At 40.5% G+C, this 12,916-nt stretch overlaps 1 protein-coding gene across 2 annotated transcripts in view; it reads left to right on the top strand.

The window, feature by feature from the left end:
* The window catches only part of LOC124133971 (receptor-type tyrosine-protein phosphatase epsilon-like), a 35,802-nt gene extending 32,074 nt beyond the window's left edge, over window positions 1-3,728 (top strand). For both annotated transcript variants that reach the window (XM_048396824.1, XM_048396823.1), the window contains 3 exons: window positions 162-310; window positions 1,003-1,138; window positions 3,310-3,728. In XM_048396824.1, coding sequence (XP_048252781.1) covers window positions 162-310; window positions 1,003-1,138; window positions 3,310-3,381 — 357 coding nt within the window. In that variant the 3' untranslated portion in view covers window positions 3,382-3,728. The remainder of the gene's footprint in view (window positions 1-161; window positions 311-1,002; window positions 1,139-3,309) is intronic.
* The last annotated feature ends 9,188 nt before the right edge of the window (window positions 3,729-12,916 follow it).

Here is a 12,916-nt window from a genome sequence, read left to right as displayed (position 1 = left end):
TCTTACGACAAGCTTAGTCGCCTTTTTTTACAGCAAACATGGGTTAATGAAGACCTGCGTACGTTGTTGGGATAAATTTAAATGGGTCAATAAAACGACATGATGTTTTTCATACTTATGCTTCTGGTCAAATTAGAGTCCTTAATCGGTATCTTTTCTAGGATATCACATCTGTTAGTTTGCTGACGTTCAATGACTGGCCGAAAGATCAGGAAGTCCCACCTCATACGAAGACTGTCATCAGGTTCCTCAACAACCTTGACCAGAGGATGATGAACTTGGCAAGCAAGCCTGTTGTAGTTCACTGCTTGTAAGTGTTCTTTGTGAAGAGTGAGTGCTCAAGTAGTTTTGCCATACAGCTCAATTGCTATGTTATAATCTTTGGCGACCCGTGAAGATTCCGGGATAGAATAGGTCTTCAGCAACCCATACTTGCCGTAAAAGGCGACTATGCTTGACGTAAGAGGCGACTAACGGGATCGGGTGGTCAGGCTCGCTGACTTGGTTGATACATGTCATCGATCCCAATTGCTAGGAGCGATGCTCATGATATCAATCACTGGATTGTCTGGACCAGACCCATATGTTTGGGTTAGAGAGAATACTTTTAAGATTCTTGTAATGACCGCTTGCATACTGATGGCAGTGATGATAACGGGATGGTAACGAAGGGGTCACGCGCTGGAAAGAAGATTCTAATCCCTGCATGCACATGTACGATATAACGGGGCTCCATTGTTGGAGTAATCTGACAGTACTGTTGGTTTTCATAACTGTTGGTGTTTTTCTTTTGACACTCAATGTATGATATAAAAGGATTCGAATTTATTATTATCGTATTTTATTGTTGCTTCTTATGTACATTTAATGCTCATAATGTATTGGTTTTAAGTACATAACACTATTCCACGGTTATTCATGAACATCAACGTAACTGCAATTCTCTCTGTCTTCTATCAGATATTTACATATTATGCTCAAAATCAAAATGCTCACCTTCAGTGATGGTGCTACTCGGAGCGGTTTGATCTGTTGTCTGATGAACATCATGAGTCGCCTGAAGTTGGACAAAGAAATCGACATCCATCTGTCTGTGAGGGAATTGAAGCAGCGGAGACGTCAGTTCATACCTAGTTCCGTAAGTTCTTAAGCTCTTGTACGAAATTCAACGAAGCATTTAATCACTTTTTATGTAGGTAATAGTAAAGAAACATACGTGTCTCTGGTTATTGATAAGTATTATTTAATGTATTGGTTGTCTAAAGGCATTAAAAGGTAGGTGGAAATAAGAACGTTAACTTTTGAAAGACGAACAACCTAATTTTTCCGTCACGTGACTATTCTCTGGCATTTCTTTAAATAAGCACATTCGGACGGTGATGTTTGTATCAGTACACAATATAGCCTTGCCATTTGTTTTCAAGAGCCTGCATTCGTACAGGTTTTTGAAAGTTTCTTGTCAACTACATTTTTGCATCAGACCATTGGGACGAGTCAATATATACACATGCTCAAATGTTAAGCGCCACCATATTCATAGTCTCTTGATTTCACGTGTGGGAATCAGAAATACGAAATAAGATGATGTATGACTGAATTAGGCTTCCATAGTTTCATGAACCCAAATTTGTCCAGATACCACAAGGAAAGCGTGCTTTACGTGTTGCTGCAGTTCCCCTACCCTATAAAAAGTGAAATTCAAGTTTCAGACACGTGGTTGCATTTTGCTCCTTCGTGAGATTCCCCTTCCAATAGAGGTTGAAATTCCGCCATGGTGAGGAGAAAGTTAACAAACGCTGAAAGATGGCAAGTGATTGGCATGAAAAATGCTGGCCTGTCATGCAGGGACACTGCAAGACAAATGGGTCGTCATCACAGTGCTATCACTCGTTTGATTGTTAAACATGGTAAAACCAATGATGTCAATGACAGGCATAAGTCTGGTAGGCCAAGAAAGACCTCTAACAGAGAGGATAGACGTCTTTTCAAGATAGTCAGACGAAATCCATATGCCACTTCAACAGATTTAAGACTGCAGTGGATTACCAATCAGAGGCTCTCGACGTTGACCGTAAGGCGTCGCCTCAGAGCGGCTGGTTATAACGCCAGAAGACCAGTAAAACGTCCTCAACTAACTGAGAGGCACATGCGGAATCGTCTGATATAGTGTCGTGCCCGTAGTCGATGGAACTTTGCCAACTGGAGAAGGATCCATTGGTCTGACGAGTGTCGAATGCTGCTACGAACTGTTGATGGTCGAATACATGTTTGGAGGCAACGTAACACTCGTTTTGCACCAAGGAACATCCAGAAGACCTTAGCATGTGGCGGGGGGTCTGTCATGATATGGGGTTGTGTTTCCTTAGGCTGCAAACTTCCGCTGGCGACAATTCGTTGAAACCTGAATGGCCAACAATACCAAGATGCCGTTCTTCGTCCAGTGGTAGTCCCTCATTTTGACAACCATCCTCTTCAGACAAGACCTGTTTACATGGACGACAATGCTAGACCACACAGATCTCGGACAGTTTTAGCTTATTTGCAGCAAGAAGTTATTGCCACTCTTCCTTGGCTGGCCTGTAGTCCGGATCTTAATCCAATTGAGCATCTCTGGGACATTCTTGGCTTGAAAATCAGACATCTTGATACCCCAGTTCAAAATCTCGCTGGACTTCAAGCCGCACTTCATGAAGAATGTATCCGTTTGCCTCAGAGAAAAATTCAACGATTTGCATTGAGTATGAGGCGTAGGGTTGAAGCTGTGGTCAATGTCCGTGGATCATACACACGTTACTGACGTTTCTGTCTTGCAATAGACCCTGCACTCCCTAGGGTGTCTATGTGACACCTGATATGGTCTGCTGATATCATTACAGTTACATGACAAAAAAAGTTTTTCAATGTCTTCTAATCCTTCAATTTCGGTAAAATTCCTTTCTGCTCATATTCTTTTGGAACACAAGATAAACTTGCTTTGGAACAACTTTTGCATCACATGAGGTTTACATATACGGCTTATAACAATCGTTCATCTCGTTGTATTAGTCATCATTAAGTGGCAAAGCAACAGGTCACAAATATGGTGGGTGGCGCTTATCTTTTGTGCATGTATATATAAAGGTCAACTCGAGAGAATAACCAGTCTTGATTATCCGCCGATTATTCCATTTGGCGTAAACGGCAACAAAGCGGTGAAAATCATATGAATGGATCGCTGACAATCATGCTCCAATAGCTTGAATTCAACAATTCAACGAGTGTGGCAGTAAGCACATGAAAGTTCCTTATGTGTGCTTTCTTTCTCTACAGGTCCAATTGAGGTTTTGCTTTGCAATAGTGAAGGATTACCTGAATGCTAACCGTGTTTCAAGGCACCTGTGAAGCAGACAAGTAAAGCCCCGGCTATATCTGCAGATGTCTACCATAAGTCTAAAAACAATTTATTAGATCCTGCTATTTACCACGGGCAGAGGATTATGAGACAAACTACAGACTACCACCAACAATCCAACCACACAGAACAACAGACACTGAACACATCACCATTATAATTTTTCCCACACAAGACACAGAAAATACAATCAATTCTTATAAAAAAACCAGCCTATAATACGCTGAGATTTTGGAAAGACGATACGTCATACCTTGAGAAATATGAAAGTATATATATATACTGACTATAAAAGCCCAGTGTCAACCCTTGCCGAACTTGGCTGGTATTATGGAGTTACATGTTGGCTGGACTAACGAGTCTATGCATAGTCCAGTAAAAATCGCGCACCGAAATCGAAATCCGGTTTGTAAACTGTCGCGCAGATTTCGGTCGATTGCAGGATTGGCAAAGCATGTGCACCACCAACTTGTTGTCAGCAGATATTTTCCAAATCTTTTCATGTTTTTAATCATGGTGCTCACGTGATTTGATGTTTTTCGCGATGTAAGACCCGTTTTATCACAATATAGATCTTGGTTATCGATCAAAATCGTCCTGACTTGGCGCCACCATTTTGTATGAAGCAAACGCAAGTGAGACGAGAGGTTGAATCTGATTGGTCGATAGGAAAGGCCTAGATGGGATATAACTGGTAAGAGCCACTGGTGGCACTACGATCGAGCCTAATAATTCCAGTCTAGTTCGGCAAGGGTGGAAACTGGACTTTTAAAGTCAGTTAACTCTCTTGCCTCGGGAAGATGTCATGTATCGTATGATAACTGCACTATTAATGCGCTCTCAACAAGGATGATGCTAAAATATGCATAAACCACTACCTATTCTTGTATTTATACAGAACATTTAAACTACATATTTAATTTGCCAATCAATAACGTTAACATTACATAAATGACCCTTTAGAGGCCATCAACTCAACAATTATATCTATGGTATAGGGTATACAATCAATCTTCTGGAGTATAAGCAATTTGGGATATACTAAAACTGAAATATACTAAAATAAATGAGAGTTGTCTCTTTTCGGCTCGTGACACCAAGGACAGGCATATCTATATAGTGAGTTAATATTCAACCTCACAACGGCAGTATTTCAGTCATATTGTGACACGTGAGCACAGTACTTCAATCGATGCCATTTAATCAGATCCATCTTAGTCTTAAACCGTGATCCCCTGTGATGTAATTTACGTTACTCCTCCCATGTATAGATATTATAGTAAATATCTAAGAAATCAATCGGGATAGCTCGCCCATGCCTGTTATTCTGTCTGAGAGTATAATCTTATTTTACCTTGTTTTTGTTTGACAATATAAGCCTCAATTATGAGGGTTTTTTCAAATATTACAATGTTACACAGTTTGTTCACAACTTCGTCATACACAGTTACAAGTGTTATTTACGAACACTTCATGTATATATTAATTGACGAATGAAAGATTTACATGTAATAATAAATTCAAAACAATGCCAGTCGACAACATATATAATGCCATCTATTGTTCCCTATATGTATCAGACTCCAAAGTCAAACTACTGAGCAGTACTACTTGAAGTGTGTGATGAAGATCAGATGTAGTTATTCTATTTGAAAGATCTCACGTATTTCCCTAATCTGGAGATGAATGTACAGAGAGCTTTTTCCATTGTTATATTACTTTACCAAAACATACAGCTTTCCCCGTTTCTTATGTGTTTTGTCTACAAATGTTCTGCTGATATTGTTTAAATAGCACCAGGACCCACTTGCACAAAGCGATCTTAGCGCTAAGATGATCATAACTCCCATACTTTAACATAGGCTTACAATAGTCTTAGCGCTAAGATCGCTTTGTGCAAGTGGGTCCTGGTTGTATATTTTATTGTTTGTCTGTCTTAATCAGTGTTTTTGGTTTAATTACCTTTATGTGTGTGATGGAGAATATTGTTGTTTCCTAGTTCAATAAAGTTGCTTTGCATCGACAAAATAAGTTTCTCAATCAAATGTAATTTGCCTGTAGAGTTAACTACATTGGTAAAACAAACGGTGTGGACGTACGAATGATCATTATATCAAATGCATACTTAACAACAGAACCATCCTCTGGACAGTGTATGCTTATTGCACGTTTGGAGTCCGAGTTAGACTTAGTCCATAGTAACCTGATCTTTTCGTCAAGGGCCGACCATCTGATATTCGGGGCCATTGATTGAAAAAAACTTTGTCTCGAACACAAATCGTAGGCCTTTACACAATATGAAATGGTGTGGACTGTATTGAATCCGTTGGTCTGACTTACTTGATTGCGTAAACCTCGAACCACGACGGTGTGGGAGGTTTCTGATATCAGTCACTGGCTCAGACTCGTGAATTTAGAAATATATCTCGCCAACACATTAACCTATTATCACCGTTGTGAACATCACATCCAAATTAAATAGCACGATTCACTGATATGAGCTCAGCCGCATACATTTAACTTTAAAAACTGTCTATTCTCCTGTTGAATATAAATAATAAAATGCCCTAGAGACCCTATAATACCAATATTTTACCTTTTGGACAAACTCAAATTATTCTGTCATCATATATTCCTAATGTTCAAGGATATCTGCTCCGAATACGAAATAGGCCTTTCCGTAAGCATCACCATTTACTGGTAAGCCAGAATAAGTTGAGTTGTGACCTGACAGTTAACCCCGTATGACTTAAACACGAGGTCTGCCAACTGGCGCGTACTACTGTTAAAAAAGGTGTAGCGGGCAATTTGTACGATGGATATGTGCATGTCCTGTCTCGGCTTACAACGACCTCAAGTCGCGAGTTAAATAGCACATAACAGGACGTGCTTATATGAGGGATCCGATGACAACAAATTTTCATAGATGACAAGAATTGAGAAGTATCGTGGCAATGAAGGGCATATGCTGTAAACATGGAATACTTTTTTTACACCCATGAGTTGGTTGCTTTGTCGTTTGACGGCGGTCTGTAAATATTCGAGAGTGGACCAGACAATCCAGTGATTTACATCATGAGCATGATCCACGCAATTGGGATCGGTGAAATGCATCAACCAAGTCAGTTAGCCTGACCACCCGATTCCGTTAGTCGCCTCTTATGACAAGTATAGTAGCCCTTTACGGCAAGCATAGTTTGCCAAATACCTATTCTACCCCGGACTTCACGGGTCCTGAGAGCAATAATGAGTTGTGTCACGTCATTCATTAAATGCTTGTGGACAAAGATTAAACCTTAAAGTAGTATTGATAGTTGACTCATTGATATACTCCATCGTTTTGTTTTGTATGTTTCTTGTTTAGAGCCGCACTCAGCAATATTCCATCCGTACGTATGACGGCGATCTGTAAATAATCGACATCACGAGCATCGATCATTTTGTAATGCAAGTGTTAATTCTATATCATTTGTTGTATGTTTGTTGGTTTCATACTAAGTTATTTAACGTACATATTTCTCGGTTAACATATTATATCAATTTGGGAATCGCACTGTTTTGTGTCCCGTCACACGCATCACACGTTATTCAATCTTTGGAGGACTAAACATGCTCAGGTTGTTTGGGTGGCTGGTAGGTTTGTTGATTAAACGCCGCACTCAGCAATATTCCAGCTATATGACGGCGGTCTGTAAATAATCGAGTCGGGACCAGACAATCCAGTGATTGATATCATGAGCATCGTTCCACGTAATTGGGATCGATGACATTCATCAGCCAAGTCAGCGAGCCTGACCACTCGATCCCGTTAGTCGCCTTTAACGGCAAGCATGGGTTGCTAAAGACCTATTCTTTCCCGGCTCTTCGCGGGTCTATTAATATCATGAGACTCCCAGTGGCATCCGCTGGTGGGCCATCTATGGCGTGTCCAGCAAATATTTGATGGCCCAACGGTGGCATGCACGAACGGTGGTAAGCCAGTGGCATACTCGTGGCATGCCATCACACCATAATCCGTCGGGACTCGGGATGCAATGCGACTGCAGGTCGTATGAGGCGATCGAATTGATGAATAATTCAGGGCTAGCCTGCCAGCCCGGGGCTTGTACAAATTCCTGTCGGCTGGTACTCATTTCCCAATTATTTTAACATCACATCGGCATTCCCTTACCCGGGCTAGTAAAGCTAGTGTGTTTAGTTCTTACCTTGGATCCTGGTTAGAATTCATCTTCAGCTACTCATGCTTGTTGTAAGAGGTGACTTACGATATCGGGCAGATATGCTCGATCGGTAACTATAATCGTCACTTGGTTGATGCACGTCATTGTAAATTTTAAACCAACACCGCCGTCACATAGCTGGAATATTGCCGATTGCGGTGTAAAACAACAGACAAATACATCATCAACAACATAATACGCTTATATACAGTAAAATTATGTTTTAATTTTGAGTCAATTGTTTATCTTAATCTGAATCAGAAGAGTCGTGGAGAATGGTCCTTGCTCGGGCAACACTTTTCTTGGCTTGAGTCTCCCTCTCTGAAAATAGAGAATATAAATACAGACTGAGCTAAAAGTTGCTGTTAAATTAGGTAAGAGCAGCACAACATACCTTTTCAAAGTATCTTTCATTTCATGGTTGTTATTGAACACCACTGCCAAGTACTTCCAAAATGACTATATATGCAAAACATGTTATATACTGTTATATTAAAACATGTCAGATGCTTTTTGGACTGGCACAATATTTATCATACAGCCATTATGGCACGTAGAAAGGAATAGTTCTAAGAATTAAAAAAATAAAATTAATACACATACCCGTAATTTGTGTAATCTAAAGATGGTCAAAAAATTATTCCAAAAGTGACCTTAATAACATATTTACTGTCATACTAAGAGAAATGTAAGTATATGATCTAATCTAACCCCTCTTCCCTTTGTCTTCTCCCCCATCTCTGTCGGGTGCATTCTTTATCCACAGGCTCTTCTTGACGTATCTTGCGGCTTTGCCCAGCCAGTCGAAGAGTCGTGCCATTGTTGTAAACACCAGTGACGTCATTCTGTTCACCACCTCTCAACCAGCTGTTTATGTCTCAATCCAAAACACAAACGTTGTGTTGTAACAACCTTGCATTAAATTTTACAACCACCAGTATCGATCGGCACGTGGCATTTAAGTCAGCAGATAGCCAGTGGATTGTTTGTTGTTTAACGCCGCACTCAGCAATATTCCAGCTTTATGACGGCGGTCTGTAAATAATCGAGTATCGACCAGACGATCCAGTGATTGATATCATGAGCATCGATCCACGCAATTGGGATCAATGACATGCATCAACCAAGTCAGCGAGTCTGACCACCCGATCCCGTTAGTCGCCTTTTACGACAAGCATGGGTTGCTGAAGACATATTCTATCCCGGAATCTTCACGTCATCTAAGTGGATAGGGTGGGTTTTCCACGAGTGTGCGAGTGAGTATGGTTACGCAACTTTTAGCAATATTCCAGCAATATCATGGCAGGGGACATCAGAAATGGGCTTCACACATTGTATCCATGTCGGGAATCGAACCCGGCTCTTCGGTGTGACGAGCGAACGCTTGAATCACTAGGCTACCCGACCCCCTTAGTAATCATTGACATTGAGGTTTTGGGGATAATTTGCATACATCGTGCTGCCAATTATGCGGTAATGCTGATGCTCGTTCATATTAGGCCATTTAGTGTAGTAGTGGTTGGCACACTCGGCGATCATGAGGTTCCAAATTCTTTCTGGTATTGCGTGCTGACCATCTAAGTGTCTGGCAACCATTGGACTGAATGTTGGTAAAGGAGACTTCATTAGTGCTTCAGTCACTAAGATTGCATCTGCAAAATAAATATAGCGCCATGTGAAAAGAAAACATAACATTCCTTGAAAGGAATAATCTAATTGGTATACTGTATGATTTTAATAATATATGTCTATATGAAATCGCCAACTTACTCAAACGTGCTTGATGGCGACTATGCTTGTCGTAAAAGGCGACTAACGGGATCGGGTGGTCAGGCTCGCTGGCTTGGTTGATGCATGTCATCGATCCCAATTGCGTGGATCGATGCTCATGATGTTAATCACTGAATTGTCTGGTCCAGACTCGATTATTTACAGACCGCCGTCATATAGCTGGAATATTGCTGAGTGCGGCGTTAAACAACAAACCAACCAACCAACCTGAGCTCCTAAATAATGTGAACTGTCATTGCTTCTATATAGTCCCTGTGGAATTGAGCAATGAACCTCTCAGTAGGGCAGTCTGTACATACCAATCTTGTATGTATCTTGCAACATATTGGAAAGAAAAGCCTAGATCTGCTTCATTGTTTATGTATGCAATTGTGACGAGGACATCAGCAAGTTTGGAATGTAACTTTTCTGCGAGAAGATATATTAGAGCATCCAGCATGTCAAACTTCCTAAAATTCGACAGCCTTGTTTTTAACCTGTTGAAGAGAACGTATGTTTACTCAACATATTGATCATTTTCACAGCACAGTAAATAGTTTATATCATTATCTCCCCAATGCACACACAAGCTTGATTTGTAACACATTTTTTCCTGATGACACAACTCATTAACATGATCCGCAGCTGCTGGAAGTACTAAATGTAACAAATTCCAGACATGTATATTGATCTTGTGAGACAATTGGTACAATATATACCTTAACTATATAGCATTACCATGCTCACTGTCAAATTTATGAGCAATTTCAATAGTGCACTAGCCTCAAGATATATATTTGGACGATCAGGGTTGATGGTTGGTTGGTTGGTTGGTTTGTTGTTTTACGCCGCACTTAGCAATATTCCAGCTGTATGACGGCGGTCTGTAAATAATCCAGTGATTGACATCATGAGCATCGATCCACGCAATTGGGATACGATGACATGCATCAACCAAATCAGCGAGCCTGACCACCCGATCCCGTTAGTCGCCTCTTACGACAAGCATAGTCGCCTTTTACGACAAGCATGGGTTGCTGAAGACCTATTCTACCCCGGATCTTCACGGGTCCCGAAGTTATGCTAGTGTGTTATATGTCATTGTCAGTTAAACTGAAGAGCTGTCAATTAAATTTTCGTTGTGTTCATGGAAATTCCTGCATTCTGATTAGCTGAATTGGTCACGTGTTATTGCATTCATTTCCCAAAGAATGTAAAGAATTAAGTTATTTTATTACTGCGGAATGTCGGGGAATCCCAATATTACAATCGAGGGAATTCCCTTTCTGCTCACGTGTATCGTCATGCACAGGACATTTAGCGTCTTTCATGCATATTCATTGTCCAAACTACCCTTTGAAACTCAAGGCCGAGAATGAATGAAACAGCAAACGTGAAGGCTCGCTCGCCTGTTTTTTCCCGCTCGCCTCGGTTCAACTTTCATGTCTTTTGGTTAATGCTTGAATCACGCAGTAAATGACCATGTTATTTGAAACAGCTGCCTTCTCTCGGACATATTTCTTCCGGTTCGTTACAGTCTGACTGTTGCAGTTCTTTTCGCCTCTTGCCTTATTGACAGGTCCGATGAATATTGTTTTAATCCCACTCTCCGTTGATTGGCTACTGACTGTGTAGGCGTGTCAAGTTATGTGCATAAGTTATACGATCACCTGATTCATGTCACGTCACTGCATGTATTCCTACACCTGGAATGTTTATCAATGTCGTCATTTTTGTCTGTTTTGATATATGCAACTGTTTTCGGTTAAAACATGTTTTACGATGTCGAATTTAATTATAAGCATTGACTGTGTATTTTTTCGGTTCATTGAGGTATGAAGCGAAAAACCGATGTGCAAACTGTATGAATCCGCTACAAAACCGATGAGCAAACTTTTGTAAGAATCCGCTACGCGGATTCATACAGTTTGCACATCGGTTTTTCGCTACATACCTCAATGAACCGAAAAAATACACAGTCAATCCTTAAATATATATATATGGAAATATTACTCAAACAAAAAACTGGTGGTGATACGTATGAACACCATTCCCATTCAGCTCAGATTGGTTTGACGATCTGTCAATGTTTGTATAATTAATAAAATTAAAGTAACACATAAGCATGCTGGAATGAAGCTATAAAGCACGTAGCTATAAAGCACGTAAGAGCACAATACTGTCAGTTGTAAATGTACTTATCTTCCGTGTATAGGGGGTTGCAAGGTGAAGAGGTCAGCACGTAACTTTTACTTGTTGGTATGATCAGGCTCCTTTTCTGGTTAAGAAACCATAATCGTTATTTAGTGGGTCGAGAGTAACGGAGGAATCTGCTTTGGTCGACTGAATGATGTTTTACGTCGCAGTTAACATATTACAGCATTATCCGTTCCGTCTATAAACAAATCAACCAGTACCAGACAGAACAGTATTAGACACAGTCACGCCGTATCCACAGTCGGGGTACCCGTGAAGACGGCTGGGTAGAATAGGTCTTCAGCAACCCATGCTTGCCGTAAAAGGTGACTATGCTTGTCGTAAAAGGCGACTAATGGGATGGGATTTATATTAAATCAGTATTTTTTTGTTTGTAGTGTGAGGAGGAACTGGTTCCAGGAGGAGGTGTGATGGACATGAGGTTGAATGGAATGACCATTCCAAACAGAGTGTGGGGTGTGAGGCACATCTTGAAATAAAGGAGATGCAGGTCCATGTTGAACAATGGGAGAACCATCTACTCAATAACCATCTGGCTCTTGAGAATTTTGGAGTATCAAGAACTAGAACAGACCCGTTTCATGCAATATTATATTTCTTTACTGACTGTGATACTTTCAAGTGATGTTTTTATTTTGATCAACCCAGTGCCACCAAAATGTGTAGCATGTATTATGTTTGTTTGTTTCCTTGCCTGGAAGACCCAGGACTGTGCTGTTAACTGCACTGAAATAAAAGTTCAATTCCCATCCGCCTTTGCAAAACTAGCCGCCCACTCTAAAGCCTGATTGGTATAGCCCCTCACGATGCTGTGAACTTTGTATCATGTTTGTCTACAGCTGGTATATCTGATGTTGAGATGACAAAGCTGTGAAGTGTTTGGTATTTTTCTTGATCTTGTACAGCCTGGTGATAGTGTGGGGGAGAACAAGGCTTTACTATTGCCACTTCTTTGCACACAAGAAATCCTCTCAACATTCCCCCTTTCCTATTTAACTGTAGTCAGCTTTCAGCTGAATAAATAGGAGAAATACAAGCCTTAACATCCTTGAGAGTCCATGTTGCAGAATTTTCAAAACTATCAATCATTTGTGGACAGTTGCTTGATTATGGTATCCCTTGCACATTCTTATAGAATTATGCTAAAATTGCCTGTGAGAGATAAAAAGTGTCAAATCGTTTTAGCCGCAAATATTTTATTACACAATGTACATACATTGTATTTAAACTGATGTCCATAGCACTGGCTCGATCTGTCTGATGGCACAGAAACAGTTTGTTGCAGAAACCCTCAATTCAGATAAATCTGAAAGAATAC

Source organism: Haliotis rufescens, unplaced genomic scaffold (genome assembly GCF_023055435.1).
Source record: "Haliotis rufescens isolate VD_foot unplaced genomic scaffold, xgHalRufe1.0.p SCAF_16, whole genome shotgun sequence".
In the NCBI taxonomy this organism is placed as follows: domain Eukaryota; kingdom Metazoa; phylum Mollusca; class Gastropoda; order Lepetellida; family Haliotidae; genus Haliotis; species Haliotis rufescens.
This window is presented reverse-complemented; position numbering and strand designations above follow the sequence as displayed.